Here is a 24,610-nt window from a genome sequence, read left to right on the forward strand (position 1 = left end):
GTATGCTAAGTGCCGCCTAGCGCTGAGCAAACACATCACGATTAGGTTGCTGTCACAGCAAACTAAGGTCGACCCCTGCCTGCGCAGCCCGGCTGTATATTTATATATATATATATATATATATATATTTTTTTTTTTTTTTTTAATTCTGACTGGTGACCTGTGCACATGCACCCACTAGAGCCTGTACTATTGTGATTCCATTTCACCTTTGTAGTGAGATACTGGTCACTAGTAAGAAAGTATTGTATCCATATAGGGCATTTTTAGATGCCATTTATCACCTTTGTTTGAAATTTCCATCGAATGGATTTTATATATTATGTACTTAATGATTCATGACAGTTCCCTAAATTAAATCTGAGGATTGGCTGTCCCCATATACTCTACCTAAAGCCAATTGAACTCCCTGATGAAGACATAGAGACGAAACGCGTAGGGTTCACCAATTTGCATTCATCATGTCGCTGTATTGATAATCTCCACCCTGACCTCACACCTTTGTTAAGGTGAGGGAGGGATTTTGTACCATCTTCTGTACACAGACATACATATGAATGTATTGGTGTTGTAAAGATTTTTATGTCATTTTTTTAACCCTTTTTAAGCAAAATACTGAAAAAAAATAAACATCATTGCTTGACCATTAACGGTTATTATTTCTTGGTTTTCTGGTGAGAGGGTTTCATCCTAGGGTGCCTCGTACTGACCCGCCAAACAAAGTTCTCTGGCACATGGAATATATGATCGGTCCGCTGTTATGAACTGATTCATAATCTTATTTTTGTACTGAAATTACAGTTATATATATATATTAGCGCACTAGGTTATCAGATGTGGTTTTGTATATACATATATATATCTATATATCTATATATCTATATATATATATATATATATATATATATATATATATAGCTATATATCTATATCTATATATATATATTATATTTTTTTTAAGTATGGAATAGCAACCAAGTAGTAACCAACATCCTTTGCTTTTATACTTGTTTTCATGATATAGTTATGTATTGTCTCACCCTATTGATGTCGGACACCAGCTGGCCATCATGCGGTATGTACACCTTCTGTTTGTTCTCCCTCATTCTAGACTGTATAGAGAACAGTAAGGCCTCTAGTTCCATCTTGTCTTTACATCTGTGAATTACAGAGTCATTTTAACCAAAGAATAAATAGCTGTCATTACAGGTGACCAGGAACATGCACTATAACCAAAAACAAGAGAGAGAATGGAAGAATGACTATTTACACACTCTGTTTTGTTCCAACATATTACTCAGTAGAACACTGATAGTAACATATTAATGATATTTATTTATAGTTTGACACCATAGATGGTGTGGATAAATGAGGTTGTCATCCCAAACGAAAAAAGGATGGTGACACTGCGCTAAAAGGAGGCAAGTTTTACCCAGAAATGCTGCTGAAGGGAGTGGAGTCACTACCTAACTCCACTAATAGAAATTCAAAGAAATTGAAATCAAGGTTTCCCCAGCGCAAATCATAGGATAATGAACACTAAAAAACTTTGATTATCCAAATATATATATATATATATTCTTTATTAAAGAAGAATCATAAGCATCAGCATAAAACATGCATTAAAAAATTATCCAAGTGAAAACAGCCTATTACCGGTAGACATAGACAAAGACAAACTACAAATAACATATTAATATATGTGTATATAGTGGTCAAATACCACAACGGCTCAGTTCTAGTAGATATATATATATACACACTCTGTGTAGTGGCTGCCGCAAAAAAGAATGCGCTTTTTAGCGACTTACTACCTCTCCTATAGTGATCAGTCACAATACTCAATGGAAACTTCACATCAGGTGATCTTCAGAGATGTAGATAGATGTTCCACATCTAATCATTTTTCAGAAGGCGCTGAGTTGTGTACAGTCAAAAGAACGGTCAAAACCGTACTGGTAACATGGTAAGTCTTTGTAGACCCAGCCTCACAGTATAAATACCTTACACGTCGCTCTAAGCGCTAAGCAGCGTTGTATGGGATCGATGTGTTCTGCGCTGAACACATCGATCCCATACAACGCTGCTTAGCGCTAAGAGCGACGTGTAAGGGAATCCGCCGGCGGACTCTGTATCAGATCTACCTCTGGGACACCTTAAGCACGGACACCACACATTGGAACTGTTGTGGGGAAGCCAACACGAGGTATCATACAGCCGTAATTGTATTTATACTGTGAGGCTGGGTCTACAAAGACTTACCATGTTACCAGTACGGTTTTGACCGTTCTTTTGACTGTACACAACTCAGCGCCTTCTGAAAAATTATTAGATGTGGAACATCTATCTACATCTCTGAAGATCACCTGATGTGAAGTTTCCATTGAGTATTGTGACTGATCACTATAGGAGAGGTAGTAAGTCGCTAAAAAGCGCATTCTTTTTTGCGGCAGCCACTACACAGAGTGTGTATATATATCTACTAGAACTGAGCCGTTTGTGGTATTTGACCACTATATACACATATATTTATATGTTATTTGTAGTTTGTCTTTGTCTATGTCTGCCGGTAATAGGCTGTTTTCACTTGGATAATTTTTTAATGCATGTTTTATGTTGATGCTTATGATTCTTCTTTAATAAAGAATATATATATATATATATATATATATATATATTTGGATAATCAAAGTTTTTTTATGCATGTTTTATGCTGATGCTTATGATTCTTCTTTAATAAAGAATATATATATATATATATATATTTGGATAATCAAAGTTTTTTTACTGTTCATTATCCTCAGAGCCGGCCCTAATCAATATGATGCCCTAGGCAAGATTTTGGCAGGTGCCCCCTAGCACTGCCGCTAGTTCTGCAGGAAATGCCTGGCATGAGTCAGCTGGCAGCTCTGCTAAGGTTGGGCGCCTTTTGTTTATGAAAATGCATCTTATTTGCATTACTATGTGGCTAGGATGCACAAGCAGCTTCTGCTGATTAAAATGATATGCAGTATGGCTATATTCTGTGTGCGACTGTGGCTGTATCTGCATAGGAAATGCTACATTACAGTGGTTTCCAAGAATACACTGCAACGTAGCATTTCGTATGCAGATACAGCCGCAGTCACACACAGAATATAGGCATGCCGCATATCATTTTAATCAGCAGAAGCTGCTGGTGCCCCTAAGCATACCAAATGCCCTAGGCAGTTGCCTAGTTTGCCTATGCCTAAGGCCGGCTCTGATTATCCTATGATTTGCGCTGGGGAAACCTTGTTTTCAATTTCTTTGAGGTTGTCATCCCAGTCTATTGCATGTAAACAGTTGTTGCATATAGGGGGTCATTCCGAGTTGATCGCTCGCTGCCGTTTTTCGCAGCGCAGCGATCAGGTCACTACTGCGCATGTGTATGCACCGCAATGCGCAGGCGCGTCGTACGGGTACAAAGCGGATTGTAGCTGGGTGATGGATTTAACGAAGAATCCTTTTGCACAGCCGATCGCAAGGAGATTGACAGGAAGAGGGCGTTTGTGGGTGGCAACTGACCGTTTTCTAGGAGTGTTTGGAAAAACGCAGGTGTGTCCAAGCGTTTGCAGGGCGGTTGTCTGACGTCAATTCCGGGCTCAAAAAGACTGAAGTGATCGCAAGGGCTGAGTAAATCCAGAGCTACTCAGAAACGGCAAAAACTTTTTTGTCCCGCTCGGCTGCACATGCGTTCGCACACTTGCAAAGCGAAAATACACTCCCCCATAGGCGGCGACTATCTGATCGCTGCTCTGCAAAAAATTGCTATCGAGCGATCAACTCGGAATGAGGGCCATAGTATTATATGTGAAATAATCAGACATCATGACCTGAATTGCCTCTATGCAGATTATACTCCCCTATAACTATGCTCAGTTTTCGGGTACTCAGGATCCAATGTTAGTTATCAATGGCTGTCCAGCAGAGCTCCGTGTGTATAAACAGGCATTCTTATGACATAAGCTCAGTTTTAAATGGTAAGATTGCAGCTGTCTACATGGGCTTAGGCTTGGGGGATCCAAGTTGCCAAACTCTGATCATGTACAGAATCTTGGGGTTGCCATAGAGTTGTGGCTTGACACTTAAACATCAAGTGTCAGCCATGAACAAATCAATCTTCCATCTGAGGACCATAACCAGAATCAAGCCTTTGTTCCTCCAGAAGATCTTCCCACGCTCATACATTCATTTGTGTTCTCATACTTGGACTACTGAACTACTGCATACCTGCACCACTTGTGTTTTCTAAATCGACTAACTGACATTCAAAGCCATACAGTATATAATCAGATTACTAGATATTTATATCTCCATGCTCCCACTTATTTTCCCAGCTACATCTCACTGTGTTCTACGCATGTAACATATGTTGAGTTTTTTCTTTTTTTTCCCCTTTCCATTGTTTAAAACCATACAATACTTGTAATCTGATAAGGAGGGAAAGAGTGACCTGTCACATACATAGGCATATGCAGTATATCTCGTTAGGGTGTACACCCAAGGAAGTCTAGAGAGGGATATTGTGTGCCTATAGAAATGTGTGTCTAGCACTTCCTGAGGGGTTTAGCACCACCCAGGGGACAAATCTATCACTATTTCCATGTCATCAACCCCCTCTCTTATTATCATGTCCCTCAGTCTCCCTACAAATCATGCCCCACCAATATTCCTCTCACAACATCATATCCCCAATCAATCATACCAACTCCTTCTCCTCACTTCCATATCACCTGGCCAGCCGACTCCCTTCTCCAGCTAATGCTTCCACTGCACAAGCTCTACAACTTCCTCAGGAAGAAGGGAACATCACATTCTCTTCCTCTCTGAGAATATTGTCAACTTTAGAGCCCTAGAATGCTGGCTCATGTGCACATCATTTTGGGGTTCAAACATTTGGTGGCTCTGATAGTCTTATAGCAGGGAACTTTTTAAGCTTCCTGAGACATCTGACAAATCTCACTCTATTCTGCTGGTATCTCATTTGATGAGGATAGCACTCCAGTTTATATAATGCCACACAGTAGTCCCCCCCAGTTCATATTATGCCAAACAAAAGTGCCTCCAGTTCGTATTAACCCAAACAGAAGTGCTGCCAGTTCATATTATACCAAACAGAAGTGCCCCTAGTTCATATTATGCCAAACAAAAGTGCCTCCAGTTCGTATTAACCCAAACAGAAGTGCTGCCAGTTCATATTATACCAAACAGAAGTGTCCCCAGTTCATATTATGCCAAACAGAAGTGCCCCCAGTTCATATTATGCCAAACAGAAGTGCCCCCAGTTCATATTATGCCAAACAGTAGTGCCCCAGTTCATATTATGCCAAACAGAAGTGCCCCCAGTTCATATTATGCCAAACAGAAGTGCCCCCAGTTCATATTATGCCAAACAGAAGTGCCCCCAGTTCATATTATGCCAAACAGTAGTGCCCCAGTTCATATTATGCCAAACAGTAGTGCCCCAGTTCATATTATGCCAAACAGTAGTGCCCCAGTTCATATTATGCCAAACAAAAATGACCCAATTCATATTATGCCAAACAGGAGTGCCCCCAGGTTCATATTATGCCAAACAGTAGTGCCCCCAGTTCATATTAATGCCAAACAGAAGTGCTCCCAGTTCATATTATGCCAAACAGGAGTGCCCCCAGGTTCATATTATGCCAAACAGTAGTGCCCCCAGTTCATATTAATGCCAAACAAAAGTGCCCCCAGTTCATATTATGCTAAACAGAAGTGCCCCCAGTAAATATTATGCCAGACGTGCCACCAGTTCATATTATACCAAACAGAAGTACCCCCAGATCATATTATGCCAAACAGAAGTGCCCCCAGTTCATATTATGCCAAACAGAAGTGCCCCCAGTTCATATTATGCCAAACAGAAGTGCCCCCAGTTCATATTATGCCAAACAGTAGTGCCCCAGTTCATATTATGCCAAACAGTAGTGCCCCAATTCATATTATGCCAAACAGTAGTGCCCCAGTTCATATTATGCCAAACAAAAATGACCCAATTCATATTATGCCAAACAGGAGTGCCCCCAGGTTCATATTATGCCAAACAGTAGTGCCCCCAGTTCATATTAATGCCAAACAGAAGTGCCCCCAGTTCATATTATGCCAAACAGTAGTGCCCCCAGTTCATATTAATGCCAAACAAAAGTGCCCCCAGTTCATATTATGCCAAACAGAAGTGCCCCCAGTAAATATTATGCCAGGCGTGCCACCAGTTCATATTATACCAAACAGAAGTACCCCCAGATCATATTATGCCAAACAGAAGTGCCCCCAGTTCATATTATGCCAAACAGTAGTGCCCCCATTCATACTATGTTAAGCAGGAGTGTCCCAGTTCATACTATGCCAACAGTAGTGCCCTCAGTTCATATTATGCCAAACAGAAGTGCCCCCAGTAAATATTATGCCAGACATGCCACCCGTTCATATTATACCAAACAGAAGTACCCCCAGATCATATTATGCCAAACAGAAGTGCCCCCAGTTCATATTATGCCAAACAGAAGTGCCCCCAGATCATATTATGCCAAACAGAAGTTCTCCCATTTCATATTATGCCGAACAGGAAGGGCCCAGTTTATATTACGTCAAAGACAAGTGCTCCAGTATATATTATGTCAAACAGCAGTTCCCCCAATTAAATGAAAACAATAGAAACCAAATGGGAATTTACTTTCCTGAGTAGTCCAAATAGAAATGTCAATGAAAAAATAAGAAGTTAATTTTAATATTAATCCTTTATTAATATTATAACCTTTTTTTTACTCCCAAACACAGAATTACATGAATTTCTACAAACAGTGAATAGCATAACAATCTTTGATTAGAGTGAAACGCGTACTCACTTTGGAGGTTTCGTTTGTTTTCTGTACACACTGAAGGACTCCAGCTGCTGCTGAACACCCAACAGATTATTAGCCAATTTCAAGTTTGTGAGAGAAATGATGGTTTGTTCTATCCATGTCAGTAGATCGGAAGTAAGTCTTTCATACCCATGTATCATCTTCTCTATGTCAGTGACTTTCTCCAGAACCTTGATCACAAACATAAATAATGTGACAAACCCTCCAACATTCTAACACAGAGTGAATATATCAAGCATAGTCCCAGACTATTATGTGTTTTTTTTTTACTTTAAATCAGCAAAGAACAATCAACTGATGAAAACCATTGTTAATTTTGACAAGGATTTTCACTTTAGTCTTAGGGGTCTATTCAGTTGGTGCCGTTTTTACCGACAGTCAGAAAAACCGGCACTTGTCGAAAAACACATGGATCGGAGGATTAGCCACGGATCCACGTGTTTTGTCGAATTAGCGGCCAATTCCAACAGGATTTTGGCCCGTTTTTGACTATGCTAATTCGACTTAAAAAAAAAGTCAGAGCAGCATTGTCGAAAATGGGCAAAACTTGTCGGAATTGCCCGCTAATTGAATACTGAACTGTCGGATCCTCTCCGTCGCAGAGGATCCAACAGTCATTGAATAGACCACTTAGTCGTTTACTTGTAGCTGGTTTAAAGTCACATTTTAGTCTTTTTCTTTTGCTTTGTTTTAGTCAAGATTTAGTCAGTGGATCTCAGTTTTAATTTTAGTCTAATTTTAGTCAATGTTTTAATCATAACTTTTACAAGCAGTTTAATGATACTGTAATGGATTTTGCTGAAGAACATTTTTCTAAAATTCTCTAAAATTCTCTTGAGAAGTTTGCAAACCTATGTGTTTAGTAATCTAGGCTCAGTAGGCTGAGAATGTGTTACATACTGAGCCTGATTTACCATAGTGCTCCCATATATAATTAGTAATCTAGGCTCAGTAGGTTAAGAATGTGTTACATACTGAGTCTGACTTACCATAGTGCTCCCATATATCATTAGTAATCTAGGCTCAGTAGGCTGAGATTGTGTTACATACTGAGTCTGACTTACCATAGTGCTCCCATATATCATTAGTAATCTAGGCTAGGTAGGCTGAGAATGTGTTACATACTGAGTCTGATTTACCATAGTGCTCCCATATATCATTAGTAACCTAAGCTCAGTAGGCTGAGAATGTGTTGCATACTGAGTTTGACTTACCATAGTGCTCCCATATATCATGTACAAATGAATGCCTTAAGTTTCTTAGAACAAACAAGTGCAATAAACAATCATATTTCCTTCACAGCAGGTCATATTTATTTTCTGAAAATATGGAGAACACATAATCGTTCTTTCAAAATTTAAAACCCTACTTCCAATGTTAAGTTTGACAATGATTTTAAATTTAGTTTTAGTGGCTTTTTTTTTTTTTTGCTTTGTTTTAGTCAAGATTTAGTCAGTGGATCTTAGTTTTCATTGTAGTCTGATTTTAGTCCTGAAATAAACTGTAGTCGATGAATACTATTAGTCAAAATTTTAATCAACCAAATTAACACTGATGAAAACATTAAAAGAATCTAGTTGTTAGTTTATCTGTTATAAACTGTGTAGCATATCTGCCTCCCCTGCAGTGCACATGGTTTTGCCCAACTGCTAACAAAATTCCTGCTGCGATCAACTTGGAATAACCCCCTTAAACCCCTGCTGTAATGACTTAATCTCCTGCTGTATTGTTCTCTGTATTGTATTGCATCTGAGAACAATAGATGAAGGGTTTATGTATATAAACCATGATGCGCCTAGGTGCAGCAAAGAAGCCAAGATAACCGTGGATCTATCTGTAATACATAGGTACAGTAAGTCTAGCAAACCAATTACTTACCTTGCCGATTCTTTTGCCTTCCACGGCCAAAGCCTTCATTTTGGAGAAGTAGTGATAAAATGCCACTACATACGTGATAATCGATTTCTCATCAGGATTTTCAGTACACACATCTGTAAAATATGTTGAGAAGTAGTTGTGTGTTACACAATGCATAACAATTATAACGGAATGTACAGAAGGATTGTTTACCTCCTGAAGTAAGACATGAGAAGTACTGGCAAGGGGAGGCTTAGCTGGCAAACAGATTATCTATCGGAATTAATTTGTCAGTTATTTCTAGGTATGTTCCTGAAATAGCCTTGGAGCAGAGGTGGATACAAAGGTGGCGAATCTGAGTATAAGATTAATATTTTTGGGAAATGTAACACTAGAGAAAGAATGACGGGGGTGAGTTATACATAGTATTCATCTACTGTCCCTTAGGGCTCAATGCGGTTTTAATTGCCAACCTACATACATTTAACCGCTGTGTTCATTGTCAGTAACAGGGTATTTCCATTCCGTCACAGAACGAAAAGATTCCACAATGGGCTTATTCGAGTTACACTGGCCCTCATTCAGAATTGATCGCTCGCTAGCTGCTTTTAGCAGCAGTGCAAACGCTAGGCTGCCGCCCTCTGGGAGTGTATCTTAGCTTAGCAGAAGTGCAACCGAAAGGTTAGCAGAACTGCTTGGAAAAATGTTCATGCCATTTCTGAGTAGCTCCAGACCTACTCCTACCTTGCGATCACTTCAGTCTGTTTAGTTCATGCTTTGACGTCACAAACACGCCCAGCGTTCGGCCAGCCACTCCCCCGTTTCCCCAGGCATGCCTGCGCTTTTACCTGACACGCCTGTGTTTTTTAGCACAGTCCCGGAAAACGCTCAGTTACCTCCCAGAAACACCCACTTCCTGTCAATCACTCAACGATCAGCAGAGCGACTGAAAAGCGTCGCTCGCCCTTGTATAAAACTGCATAGTTTTTTGTGAAACTACTTTGCGCGTGCGTACTGCGGCCTGTGCGCATGCGCAGAAATGCCGATTTTTAGCCTGATCGCTACGCTGCGAACAACGGCAGCTAGCGATCAACTCGGAATGACCCCCATAGTCTCCACCTTTGCTAAAGCTAGAATGTGCTGTATTTATAAAGCTGTTTTTGGAAGCAACTAATGCTTCAGATGTTAAAAAAAAGGGAAAGGATTAAAACAATTTATTTTTATAACTGGTTCTTTGGGTAAATAAATATATAAAAAGTATTGTGACCCTATATGCACATAGTCTGCTGCAGGTAATTCGTAGCCTACCTTTCTTCACATGTGTGTTTATTTTTGAAACATTTCTTATACTTGGAAGATGGTTATAAAATATGAACAATGAAAGCATGGACGTAAGTATGATAATAATACAAAAGGAACCTTTCTTTCATTGGTGAAGACAAGGTGAGTATGTATGGGAGCCAAGTGTCAATTTTTTTTTCTTTATGTAAAAGACCCCTCCGTCCAATCCTTCATAAACAAAAAGTTTATACTCTGCACTAGGCAAGATACTCTAGGCATCAATAATGCCACTGGAGTGGGGGCTGGTGCTGTCCATCATGTGAAAATAGGCCCTCATTCCGAGTTGTTCGCTCGTTAATTTTCTTCGCATCGCAGCGATTTTCTGCTAACTGCGCATGCGCAATGTTCGCACTGCGGCTGCGCCAAGTAAATTTGCTAAGAAGTTTGGTATTTTACTCACGGCATTACGAGGTTTTTTCTTCGTTCTGGTGATCGTAGTGTGATTGACAAGAAGTGGGTGTTTCTGGGCGGAAACTGGCCGTTTTATGGGTGTGTGTGAAAAAACGCTGTCGTTTCTGGGAAAAACGCGGGAGTGGCTGGAGAAACGGAGGAGTGTCTGGGCGAACGCTGGGTGTGTTTGTGACGTCAAACCAGGAACGACAAGCACTGAACTGATCGCACTGGAAGAGTAAGTCTCGAGCTACTCAGAAACTGCACAGAAAAATCTTTTCGCAATATTGCGATTCTTTCGTTCGCAATTCTGCTAAGCTAAGATTCACTCCCAGAGGGCGGCGGCTTAGCGTGTGCACTGCTGCGAAAAGCGGCTAGCGAGCGAACAACTCGGAATGAGGGCCATAGTTATTTTGGTGGCAGCAGCAAACTTGATAAGTAAAGGGCAATTACCCTTAGTGAGTGGCAGAGCCGAATTAAGACCATGGGGGGCCCCGGGCAGTTAAGACAGTGGGGCCCCTAATAAAGAGAAGGCAGATGAATATATATATATATATATATATATAGCAGCAGCTTAGTAAAACTTGCCTCCCCAAGCAGCACACGGTGGACCTCCTGCCCTCAACTCCCGTCCCCGCTGCAGCAGCGGCCACACAGACAGGACAGCTGAGCTGAGCGATGGCTCAGCTGTCCAATAATGTATGAATGAAGCAGCCTGCCACTCAGTCATTGGCTGGGCACGCAGTCTGCTTCATTCATACATTATTGGACAGCTAAGCTGTCGCTCAGCTCAGCTGTCCTGTCTGTGCGGCCACCGCTGCAGTGGGGACGGGAGCCGGGGAGCGCAGCACCGCAGATCGGATCGGAAGAGAGATCCGATCTGTGGTCCTTTTGGAAAGGGGGGCCCGGGGTACGTACCCCCCGGGCCCCCCCTTAATCCGGCTCTGGTGAGTGGTGTTGTGTTGTGACAGTGTGTTGATACGGGTTAAAAAGAGCATGTCTTAGAGATCTGGAAGTCTATGTGTAAACTATTAATATCATCTTTAAGATTATTTCATACATTTTGTACCAATTGACAATCCCATAAACAATGCACAGTGGGCCTAATTCAGACCTGATCACAGCAGCAACATTTTTCTCTAATGGACAAAACCATGTGCACTGCAGGGGAGGCAGATGTAACATGTGCAGAGAGAGTTAGATTTGGGTGGGGTGTGTTCAAACTGAAATCTAAATTGCAGTGTAAAAATAAAGCGGCCAGTACAATAAACAATATAACCTACCCAAATCTAAATCTTTCAACACGTTATATCTGCCCCACCTGCAGTGCACATGGTTTTGCCCATTAGAGAAAGATTTTGCTGCTGCGATCAGGTCTGAATTAAGCCCAATGTCCACATCTGGCTTATTACACCTTTACATGTATTATCCATTTTAAAGAAACAATTAAAATGTATAGTCATACTGTAAGTTGATCTACGCAGTAATCCTTTTTTGTCACTCAGATAGATGAGCTTTAGATTATGTAGTGACAGCATATATAATATATAATATTGCAACAGTGCGTTTTAAAACTAGAAATAATAACCTACTTACAAAAAATGTTGAGCCCTACACAAGAACTACAAGAAACCAAAGTTATTACCCTTGATAGGAGCAGTGGTGCCGAGAGAGGAGGGGGGGCAGGTCTGAGGGTGCTTAAAATACTATTTTGTTCTGTATTTTTTTTCTAAGGATACATGACCACACCTCCTGTGATTAGGCCACGCCCCTTGAAAAATACCTGGGCCCATCCCGGCTCTCGACTGCCCTGGATAGGAGTACAGTATCTGAAAACTGTACAGGTAAAAACAGATTAACATATACACAACATGACACAATGCACCACTTTATATTAAACACGTTACTTAGAATTAGAGTCAATTAGGATGGCTGGTAACTGTCCCTAATTTCCAGGGAGAGTCTTAGGTTTCCAGATTTGTTCCTGGTGAAGTTTCAGTGAAAACGACCCCATTTATCAGTATTAATCAACTGCACACTAAGAGGTATATTTACGAAGCAGCAGCTTTTGCAAGTCCTCACTTACTGGCCAGTTTAACCTCCAAATTTATAGCGTCACTGATGCTAACTTTAAAAGAACGGTTCTTTTTGCACTTATAGTAATGGCGATTAAAATTTTGAGGTCAGAGCCTCCACTTCATAAACACCCTCCTAAGATTCTTCTTTTCCTGCATGTTGGATTAAATTCAGCTCAATTCTTGGATTTAAAAAGCAAAAAGTTGCATTATAATCAGCATCATTATAATGGCCTAGTGATTATCACAGGGCTCCAATGTCTGCTGAGACTCTGTCACCCGTGATAAGCTCCCATGCTTCGGCTCAGCAGCAAAATGACTATGGAAATTATTTTAAAAATGTGGTAAGTATAAATGACAATGTAAAACATGATGAAATAACTAACGCATATTAATATAGAGACTATGGGGGTCATTCCGAGTTGTGCGCTCGTTGCCGATTTTCGCAACGCAGCGATTAGTTGGAAAATGCGCATGAGCATGGTACGCAGAGCGCATGCGCTTAGTTATTTAACTAAGAACTTAGTAGATTTACACAAGCTCGAGCGAAGTTTTTTCAACGCTCGAGTAATCGTAGTGTGATTGACAGGAAGTGGGTGTTTCTGGGCGGCAACTCAGCGTTTTCACGGCGTTTGCTAAAAAACGCAGGCGTACCAGGGAAAAACGCGGGAGTGGCTGGAGAAACGGGGGAGTGGCTGGCCGAACGCAGGGCGTGTTTGTGACGTCAAAACAGGAACTAAACGGACTGAGGTGATCGCAATCTGTGAGTAGGTCTGGAGCTACTCAGAAACTGCAAAGAAATATGTAGTAGCAATTCTGCTAATCTTTCGTTCGCTATTCTGCTAAACTAAGATTCACTCCCAGAGGGCGGCGGTCTAGCGTGTGCAATGCTGCTAAAAGCAGCTAACGAGCGAACAACTCGGAATGAGGGCCTATAGGTGGTCATTCCGAGTTGTTCGCTCGCTAGCAGTTTTTAGCAGCCGTGCAAACGCTATGCCGCCTCCCACTGGGAGTGTATTTTAGCTTAGCAGAAGTGCGAACGAAAGGATCGCAGAGCGGCGGCCAAGTTTTTTTGTGCAGTTTTAGAGTAGCTCAAAACCTACTCAGCGCTTGCGATGACTTCAGACTGTTCAGTTCCGGATTTGACGTCACAAACACGACCTGCGTTAGCCCAGCCACGCCTGCGTTTTTCCTGGCACTCCTGCATTTTTTCAAACACTCCCTGAAAACGGTCAGTTGACACCCAGAAACGCCCACTTCATGTCAATCACTCTGCGGCCAGCAGTGCGACTGAAAAGCTTCGCTAGACCCTGTGTGAAACTACATCGTTCGTTGTAATAGTACGTCGCGCGTGCGCATTGCGCCGCATGCGCAGAAGTACCGTCTTTTTGCCTCATCGCTGCACAGCAAACGAATGCAGCTAGTGATCAACTCGGAATGACCACCTATAGGTAAACATGCACCGAGCAAGGACACACAACACAGCGTTATCAACTAAACACATTTATAAAGCATTTTGTTCCATCACATGATCAAATAGAAGAATCTTATTGGAGCGGATGTATTAAGCCTGGAGAAGTGATAAAGCAGTGATAAGTGAAAAGTGATAACGCACCAGCCAATCAGCTCCTAACTGTTGATTTACATATTGGAGCTGATTGGCTGGTGCGTTATCACCTTGCACTTATCACTGCTTTATCACTTCTCCAGGCTTAATACACCTGCCCCAAAAAATTATTGTTACTTACCCTCTGGATCAAGAAGCTGAGTAATGCCAAGCTGTCTGTTAGCCACATTGAATGCGTGTTCTAGGTTATATTTCGCGTTGGATTTCTTCAGTTCTTCAAAGTTGATCAAATCAGGCCTTAAAGTAAAACACTGATTATAACGAGCTACACTGTAATATGCTCTGCGAGGCACTAGATGAGCTGGTGCCCAACGTTACCTGCCATGTATAGAGATGTTATGTGTCGTTTTTGATAACCTAGGGAACTAACAAAACATGGAAGGTCCTGGCATATGCTAAGCATTCCACTTTTTATTGCGTGCTGTCACTGTAGACATTTATGCCTAGGAAAGCTACAGTAGGTCTATAGCACTTGCAGACTAGAAGTAGAGTCTGGTTAAAGGGCAAAGATATCTCTGAACTACATTAAGCTTACAAAAGGCTACTATATATTCCTGATGCTAATCATGTGCATTGTTGCAGTATTTTACTATTAATACAGAAAAAAAAACATCAGCTAGCAGCAAAATATAAAGGTGGGTCACATTGTCTAGCTTTTGATTTCAACTTTGCTATTTACATTTATTGATATATGTATAAATTAATCATAAAGACTATATTAATCCTAATTACTGAATAAAAGCTTGGATGGGTTGGGATTAGGGGTTTAATAAAAATGTCCAACTATTGACATGTAGATGTGTCCCTATACAAGTATCTATCCTTTTTGCACCATATGGCATGTGACGCCTGGCTCGCTACGCCACTTGGAGTGATTCCCGGGCTTACTACTTCCTAAATTTAGCATCTTATTCATATCATAGCCAAACACAAAGAGCCTAATTCTGAGTTGATTGCTGCATCAAATTTGTTAGCAGTTGGGCAAAACTATGTGCACTGCAGGGGGGACAAATAAAAGCATGTGCAGAGAGAGTTAGATTTGGGTGGGGTGTGTTCAAACTGAAATCTAAATTGCAGTGTAAAAATAAAGCAGCCAGTATTTACCCTGCACAGAAACAAAATAACCCACCCAAATCTAACTCTCTCTGCACATGTTATGTCTGCTCCCCCTGCAGTGCACATGGTTTTGTCCAATTGCTAACAAACTTGCTGCTGTGATCAACTCAGAATTACCCCCAAAGTTGCTTATAGTATAGTAGACACTAACACTAGGGGCGGTATCGTATTACAGGAGATAAAATATCGGGTGCGAAAAACGTCCGTGCACGCTTTTTTCCAATGTTTCATCAATTTTTTTTATAGGCTATCCAATTAGGATTGCCCATAAAAAAAAAAAAGCTTTCCTCCCGAAAACACACAGGTTCAGTGAAACCTGTGTGTTTTTTGTGAGAAACAGCCCAGTTTTCGCTTGAACACAGGGCTGTTTCTGGGGATTTGGTTTCGCCTGCCCAAGGTGAAACAAAATCCCTGATAAGTCGCAGCGACCTGTCAGTGTCCCGTGCACGCAGCAGCAGCAGGCTGGGACTGCAGTGAGGGCGTCGGGAGCCGGCACTCTGCGCTGTGACCCCCGGTGGGGAAGCTGAGGCAGTGCTGTGACCCGCATTCCTCCCTCTTCCCCCGCCCCCAGCGGTGGTCACTTGACGGGGGAGTGGTCATGAGATGTACCACGGGTAATTGGATATCCCCCTAGGTGTTTATGTTGCACAGGAGCCAAAAGTTGTAGACTAAGCACAATGATGCGTGGTGCAATTCATGGATAACTTGTGGTCCCCCTAACCAAAATAATGTCCCCAACCTTTTCTGTGCTCTTTGTGATTCTAGATCCACAAGGTGAAAGTAGGAAGACAACCACAGAGGGGCCACAACGCTGGCTGTGAGGGTCACATGTGACCAAATAGGATCAGTCTCAGAGACATCTAATACTTATTAGTCATCAACGGGCATGCTACCATCCAAACCTATGTCATGGGTGTTTACAATGCATTAGGGAGAAGGGTTTCTTGATTACCAGTGAATCTCGTCACCTAAACGTCATACCTGTGTTTGTGGATAAGGGCATTGAAAGCTAACCCGTCCTTCCAACTGGATGTGAAATTGGTGATATTGACATTGGGATACCTAAAAATAAATGTATTTTTTTTTATTAAACAACAAATATTCACATACTGAATAATAATACAAATAGAACATTACACCTTTGAGTAATTTATATAATCCTATTACTAATCTACTTTATATCTAAACATATATTCCAACTAGGAGATCTTCTATACTCATGTGGTGAGCACCCTGAACAAGATTTCTGTAAGTTAAAACCATTATTCTGTATTTGTAAATATCGCTTACGCATCAACATCACACCCTAATATCCTTCCAAGGCTAAACAAAAGGACTGTTACTTTATTATTATATTATTTCAAAGGGTGTCTACGGCTGAAAGTAGAAAACACTTTACGCCATAAAAGGACGAGCTGTCTGTAAGTAAAAAGCCTAATACCAGTGATATATTTCTGGAGGTACTCAGGGGTAGCTATCGGAATCGTTTTTATGTGTGTGTCATTTTTCATTCTTATGACTAGTTCTGAAAAAAACAGGAAATCAGTTAAATAAATAAAAAATGAATAAAATAATTAAAATAAGTGTCTGAATACTGGTCCAGAGTATGGAAGCTACTATAAATCTTATATCAACTTCTGAGTTTAGGCGAGGACATGATCCTTTTTTTCCCTTAGTGCCGTTACCTTTATTCATAGAAAAAAAGGACTGCCTAACACGGGTTCAGTGTGTTTGACCGGTGGACGAGATGCCGTGTGCATGTTATCCCCTCGCATCTACCCCCTAACCCTCTCTTGCCGCAGCCTAACCCTAACCTCCTCCTTAGTGCCTAATCCTAACTTCCCCCTTAGTGCCTAACCCTAACTTCCCCCCAGTCGTGCCTAAACCTAACCCACTCTTCCCCGCAGCCTAACCCACCCCCCTTTGCTTAACCCCAATCTCCCCCCAGTGGTGCCTAACCCCCTCTTCCCGCAGCATAACTCTAACCCCCCCCCCCCGCCCCCCCGGGTGTCGCCTAAACCTAACCCCACCCCTCCTCAGCCCTAACCCTAACTAGCCCGCTATACTTACAGTCGGGATTCCAATGCCAATATCCTGACCCTGTTGGGAGTCCGGCATCAGCATTCCTGATGGGTATCGAGAACCCATAGTTGGTATTCCAACTGCCATGTTCCCGAGAGCAGATAAATGAATCTCATTCCCCTAACACTATCTCATAGTCACTGATGTGACAGTTCTGTGTGTGTCATTGTATTCTAAGCAAAGTATCTGTTTTTAACTGACCACTGCTTTTTCATACTAATGGATACAGTGAGGTTTTTTTTTGTTTTTTTTTGCTAGTGGTCAGTAAATTTATTGCAGCGGTAAGAAATTACTTATCTGAGGCAAGTATCAATGATCTTTCACGGGATGAAAGTCCATCCTGGCTGAGAATAAAAAGCATAGTGATAGCTTACACAATCACTTTTACTTCCGGGTTCATTACACGTCATCGGGCCTCGTGTGTGCTTACAATAGTTACTGGAGAGGGATCTTTGAGATCCCAATCAATAAAAGAATAAAAAAATGTAACCTACAGGATACATTGGGCTAAAGCTATTAAGAGATACTGTAGCTTGATAGATTTGCCATTTCCGCAGTCCTCACAGAAAGTTATGGAGAATACTTTTGTGGTCGCTTAATAGACCAGCCCCTGCGTGTTTCTCACTAATTCATCACTAGTTTTATATGTGTTAGTGTAACTTACTGCTTGATGGCTAGTGAACAGTACATAGCTGGGCTTGCACTAAAGGCCAGTACTCACTGGCCGATGGCAGAGAGATGTGTGCTGAGCGAACCGCTCAGCACACATCTCTCCCGGCGCTCAGCACAGCGCGATCTGTGCTGAGCGCGCGGGGGGAGACGGGGGGGCCGCTCACTTCACCCAGCGGGTGAAGTGAGCGACCCGCTAGATTGGCCTGCATGCAGGCCAATCTAGCAGCAGCGATAGCGATGCGCGGGGCTGCGCATCGCTATCGCTGAGGGGGCTACACACGGAGCGATCGTGCTTAAAATCTAAGCAATCTAGTCAGATTGCTTAGATTTTAAGCAGCGATCGCTCCGTGAGTACCCCCTTTATATTCCATGCAGCTGTCATTACCATACAGTCGTTTAGCTGATAAGTAGATAAGTAACCTGTAATCAGGGTCATCTATTCGCATGGGCTCAATGGGCAGTTTCCCAAGAGCCTCAGGAGTCTAAGGGCCCTAGGCTGATAGCTGAGGGTCCCCTCTTTCCAGGGGTACAAGATTTTTGAAAATCGGCCCTGGGGAACCGGAGATATCCGACTTCTAAGCAGTGGTCTCCATCCTAGCCTGTTATTTGCTCTTCCCATCCACATATCTCGGGTTCTGTCTGACTTATAGTTTTTCTGCGGGTATACTCCAAAATCTGGGACTCTCCCCTTTCAGTGTCTCTACTATGCCCAGAACCAGAGATATCAGCCTTCCAGTAGCCGGTCCCTGCTCCAGCTCCACACGCCTGGTATGCAGTTTTATATTTTTGTTGGTGGATTGCTCTGTCTCCTGAACTCTGATCCCCAAGTCCCCAGTATCTCCTGAAAGGTGAGACTCTCTAGTGTTTTACCCCATTGAAAGCTAAGAAATTTATTTTCAGGAACTGGAGATATCTGCAGTCAAGCAAGCTGCCCCCACTGGAAAATTATGATTATTAAGCCCACTGCACTATCCTCCCAGTCCACTATCCACCCCTTCCCTGAGTATTAAACACCCCCGGCCCCTACCACCCTGGAAGTCATGTACCGGGGCCCCTTCATTCAGCCCAATGCCCCCTTTTACAGTTTAGTGTTCTCCCTCCCGCCCCATTTCCCACCATCTGTGTAGTAAAGGAGTAATTAGCAGATATTACAGCTCCAGGTCCTACATGCTGAGCAGAGATAGAACACCCCCTACCACCCACAGGACATCAAAGGTGCCGATGATAGCACCCCCCACTCCTACCGCTGGAGGATGGTTAGGGGCCCCAGTGCATTGCTTTGCCCAGGGGCCTACACTGCTGTTAAGATGGCCCTGCCTGTAATCAGCTTGGATCAAATCTGATCACATATACTTTATTATCATTTAATATGACATCATACTGCCTGATGATGATGTGACATGCAAATTATGTTCATACTAACCCAACCGTCTTCATCTGACACCATAGGAGCAAAGCATCCTTAGCAGAATGAGTTTCCCTGTCTGTTGTCTCCAAAATAATGTCTTGTAGCTGTATTGAATGAATGAACCAAATGATAAATCTTACTTATAGGCTACAACATATAGGCATTATATGGTACAGTTATTTTCTCTCTATCAGTCTCTGGGGTAAATTTACTAAGATGTGAGTTCTATTTAAGATGGGATGTTGCCCATAGCAACCAATCAGATTCCATGTATTACCTTCTAGAAGGTGCTAGATAAGTGAGAAGTAGAATCTGATTGGTTGTTATGGGCAACATCCATCTTAAATAGAACTCCCATCTTAGTAAATTTACCCCTCTGTATCCATACACTATTATTATTAGTATTTATGAATAAGGTGACGCAATTCTGTAGCGCCGTACATAGTAAAGGTACAAAACCGGGTAAACAAGGCAACAAAGTAACGTGGTTCTATAATGTATCAAATTTACATAAATACAAGTGTAGGCATAGCTGTAATGTATAGGATAAGTTACTGGGCCTAGGGCAGTCATGGGGTACCTTGGCGCTCCAGCTGTTGTTGAACTACACACACCAGCATGCCCTGCTGCAGTTTTGCTCCATGGCTATGCTAACACTGTTGCAGGACATGCTGGGATGTGTAGTTCAGCAACAGCTGGAGTGCCAAGGTACCCCATCACTGGCCTAGGGGGAGGGATGAAACATGAGGAGAGGGACCAGTTAGCAAGAGCTTACATTCTAATGGGGGGGGGGGGAGGGGGGGATGGTAAAGTAGAGAAAAATGGGTGAGCATAGAAGAGGAAAGACCTGATATTTTGGTTTGCACTTGTCAAAGTTTACACTTCCATCAGGTTCCTAATGCAGTACAATACCCTTTTAAGGGATCATTCAAATCTAAACTACAAGTCATTCTTATATGAAAAAATCTATAATTCACAATTATATGGAACCTTTGCATTGTTATACGCCTTTCAGACATAAGAAAAAACCACGAGATATTGCCGGGGCATGGCGAGTGGACCCAGACCCTGTCTACAGTATGTCTGAAAGGGGGTATCCGTTCAGATGGTCGACCATGTTATGGTCGACAGTCATTAGGTCGACCACTATTGGTCGACATTGACATGGTCGACATGGACACATGGTCGACACATGAAAATGGTCGACACATGAAAGGTCGTCACATCAAAAAGTCGACATGAGTTTTTTTACTTTTTTTTCTTTTGGGGAACTTTTCCATACTTTACGATCCACGTGGACTACGATTGGAACGGTAATCTGTGCCGAGCGAAGCGAAGGCACCATGCCCGAAGCATGGCGAGCGAAGCGAGCCATGCGAGGGGACGCGGTGCACGAATTGGGGTTCCCGGTCAGTTTACGCAAAAAACGACACAAAAAAAGTAAAAAAAAAACATCATGTCGACCTTTTCATGTGTCGACCTTTCATGTGTCGATCATTTTCATGTGTCGACCATGTGTACATGTCGACCATGTCAATGTCGACCAATAGTGGTCGACCTAATGACTGTCGACCATAACATGGTCGACCATTCATACCGGAACCCTGAAAGGATCAGACCCTGGTTGACAGTACTGGGTCCCTGACCCTGCTACCCACAAGGGGGTTAATGTATTACCCTCCACTATGGGGGAGAAGCAGTATCCGCACACTTTATGCGCACTAATAGCACTTCTCGCCCATGTATAACAGCTGCGGTGCCGGATCAGTGACAGGGGCACTATACACCCCTATCCATATCAGCCCTTCTATCTAACAGATAGCAGGCCGATATGAGGGGGCAATGTATGTACTGTTAGCATCGCTGAGCGTTGCGACACCTGCAGCTGCCAATTTCAACAGCTGCAGGTGGCGATGCCCTATCTGCACAGCACATTTACCCCCAGCTTATTCCTGGGACTTCCAACCAGAGTCAGTGCCCTGGCTAATGTGTAAAAGGTATGACCCAGGTCAAAAGGAGTTCATTGGTGGGGACAGTAGCACTTGGAGATGACATCATCTCCTAGTGTCCACTACTAGACGGAAGATCCAAATACGGGGTGAAGGGTCATGACCCGGAAATAACACAGGTCCATTACCTAGGTAAGTATTGAAACCCTGGCTTCAACCCATGTTCTGTGTGCAGGGTCCTAGCCGGGTAAAAGCTGGGGTTTATATCTGAAAGGGGTATAAGTAATATTTTGTTCAGAACAAATCAATAGCTTATGTCAGTCAGGAGCGGTTCTAGGCACGGGCAAGCAGGGCGGGCGCCTGGATCGCTGCGGTCCGTGGGCGTGGATGCAGTCACTCCGCAGGTGCCCGCCGCCCACCCACATCCCGCTCCCTGGCTGCACCAGGTGCCGTGGGCTGGGTGTCAGATGCTAGAGGTCATAATTGACCTCTAGTGTCTGTGAGTCGCAATGGGAGAGACGTCATGACGTCTCTTCCATAGAGAGGAGCGGGCAGCCAGAGACGGAGCAGCAGCGGCAGCAGCGGTCAGGAAGCAGGAGCGGGGCTGGTGAGTATTGATTTTTTTTATTGTGTTTGTAAGTGCCGCTACTAGGGGGCACAACTACAGGGGGCACAACTACTGGGGGCACAACTACAGGGGGCACAACTACAAAGGAAACTTTCGCCCTGGGCGCCACAAGGTCTAGAACCGGCCCTGATGTCAGTGTTTCTCACTCAGTCTTCAAGGCACCATAACAGTCCAGGCTTTTAGGATATCCATTCTTGAGCACAGATTATTAAATCCAAATAATTGAGTTACTGTACTAATGAAGTCACCTGTGTTCAAGAATGGTTATGCTTAAACCTGGATTGTAAGGGTGTCTTGAAGACTGCGTTTGAGAAACACTGAATTACAGAATTAACCTTAAGAGTTCAGGATGGTTCCCTGTAGCTTTGCTCACCGGTATCTCACAAAGTTATTCTGGTAGGCATAAAAGAAAATAGCTTTCCTTATAAAACAAATAGAATCTAAGTCATATATGTGAGACCAATGCATCTGATACAATGTATGTATGTTGGTAGAGCATATGCACCAAAACTAGGCGTGTACAAGTTCGGGTGATCACGTCTACACTTATAACTGAAGAGGTGCAACTGGGCTGTAACAGGAACTTCTCACATATGCAAAGTTCAGTGATGGTGTGTAGAGATGGAACTGCGGGCATATGCTTCAATACACCCGTTCGGAAATATGAGGGAAATGTATCAAAGCTTAGAGAGAGATAAAGTGGAGATACAGTACCAGCCAATCAGCTCCTAGCTGCTATGTTACAGGCTATACTGTGTTTGAAAAATGACAGTTAGGAGATGGGTAGCGAGCACTTTTGCGCAAACAGGGGAGCGAATTGGGCTGCCGTTTCCGGTGTTTAAATGCAGCGGTAATGACAAATCAACCCCATCGCTGCCAATTTAATTGCCCCCTTTTTTCTTAAATGTAAGCACTGTTGTACAACACATGGCTTGCAACCCCTTTCATTGCAGCCAGTGAGAAGAAGACAATTCATGGAGGCACAGGGTGCCAGGACAGAAACGCTATTGTCAGTTCCATATTACTGTCAGTTCCCTAATATTGGGCTACATTTACTAAGCAGTGATAAGAGCGGAGAAGTGAGCCAGTGGAGAAGTTGCCCATGGCAACCAATCAGCACTGAAGTAACATCTATAATTTGCATACTATAAAATGATACAGAGCTGCTGATTGATTGATGGGGAAATATCTCCACTGGCTCACTTCTCCGCTCTTATCACTGCTTAGTAAATGTTCCCATTGTCAGTTATAAAATGGATAAAAAAAACTAAAGAAATAATAAGTATCAGTAATACATTTACTATCAGTACATACATACGTGAAGTTCATCAAAATGACACATACCTGAAATCGTAATATAATAGTCCAGATGAGACCCAGTATTAATCTGTGATTACCATTAACAATGTCATGGGGACCAATATTTTCTAGATGTACTCTTTGTTCTTTGAGAAAATGAAGAGACTTATCTACGTTTTCTAAGCAGTGTATTCTCATTCTCCCTTTAGTTCTTCGTGGCTGGAAAACAAACGGGGAATAAAATGTGTCTGCAGCACGTTCCATACCGAGTGACCTACATCATTTGTGTCTCACTAATGAAATCTGAATTTTTAGCAGCTTTCCCTGTCAGCATTGAAGCTAATCCTCGTTTCGTCATAGCGCTGTTATGATAATCGACAAGTGCTATCAATATTTGTATAAACAGTGAGTTCTGACATCAACGCTTATAGGGGGTCATTCCGAGTTGATCGCTCGCTAGCAACTTTTTGCAGCGCTGCGATCAGATAGTCGCCGCCTATGAGGGAGTGTATTTTCACTTTGTAAGTGTGCGAACGCTTTTGCAGCCGACGGCACAAATTTTTTTTTTGCAGTTTCTGAGTAGCTCTGGACTTACTGAGCCGCTGCGATCACTTCAGTCTTTTTGGTCCCGGAAATTGACGTCAGACACCCGCCCTGCAAACGCTTGGACACGCCTGCGTGTTTCCAAACACTCCCAGAAAACGGTCAGTTGACACCCACAAACGTCCTCTTTCTGTCAATCACCTTGCGAACGGCTGTGTGAATGGATTATTCGTTAAATCCATCGCCCAGCACCGATCCTCTTTGTACACGTACGACGCGCCTGCGCAAAGCGGTGCATACGCATGTGCAGTTTTGCCGAGATTTAACCTGATCGCAGCTCTGCAAAAAGTTGCTAGTGAGTGATCAACTCGGAATGACCCCCATAATGGGTAAGTTGTGATGTCATCACTTCAGTGTTCATTTTGAAGAAAATGAAGGAAAAACACACCCTCCTCTGGACATTATTAAGCATATCATTTATAAAGAATCAATTCTATAGTTCTGTCCATTAACAGATTACAGAACTCCACTCTGATTTATAATAATATACATATAATTTACAGTTCGCAGTGCATTATATCATATTAAATAACGTCCAAAGATAAGTAAAGGTATGTTGATGATAGATAACATATCTGACACAAGCACCTCAGAGTATACATCTTGCCACATTGCAAGCTACTGTACAAATTGGCACAAAGCCAAACCCATCACT

At 42.6% G+C, this 24,610-nt stretch overlaps 1 protein-coding gene across 1 annotated transcript in view; it reads right to left on the reverse strand.

Moving 5' to 3' along the window:
- Positions 1-24,610, reverse strand: part of SPTB (spectrin beta, erythrocytic) — a 141,871-nt gene that overhangs the window by 80,795 nt on the left and 36,466 nt on the right. The window contains exons 4-10 of the mRNA XM_063947201.1: positions 23,398-23,571; positions 19,492-19,580; positions 16,296-16,376; positions 14,320-14,435; positions 8,787-8,899; positions 6,891-7,078; positions 1,041-1,158 (exon numbers count right to left, since the gene is read on the reverse strand). Coding sequence (XP_063803271.1) covers positions 1,041-1,158; positions 6,891-7,078; positions 8,787-8,899; positions 14,320-14,435; positions 16,296-16,376; positions 19,492-19,580; positions 23,398-23,571 — 879 coding nt within the window. The remainder of the gene's footprint in view (positions 1-1,040; positions 1,159-6,890; positions 7,079-8,786; positions 8,900-14,319; positions 14,436-16,295; positions 16,377-19,491; positions 19,581-23,397; positions 23,572-24,610) is intronic.

This window comes from Pseudophryne corroboree, chromosome 12 (assembly GCF_028390025.1).
Source record: "Pseudophryne corroboree isolate aPseCor3 chromosome 12, aPseCor3.hap2, whole genome shotgun sequence".
Lineage (NCBI taxonomy): Eukaryota > Metazoa > Chordata > Amphibia > Anura > Myobatrachidae > Pseudophryne > Pseudophryne corroboree.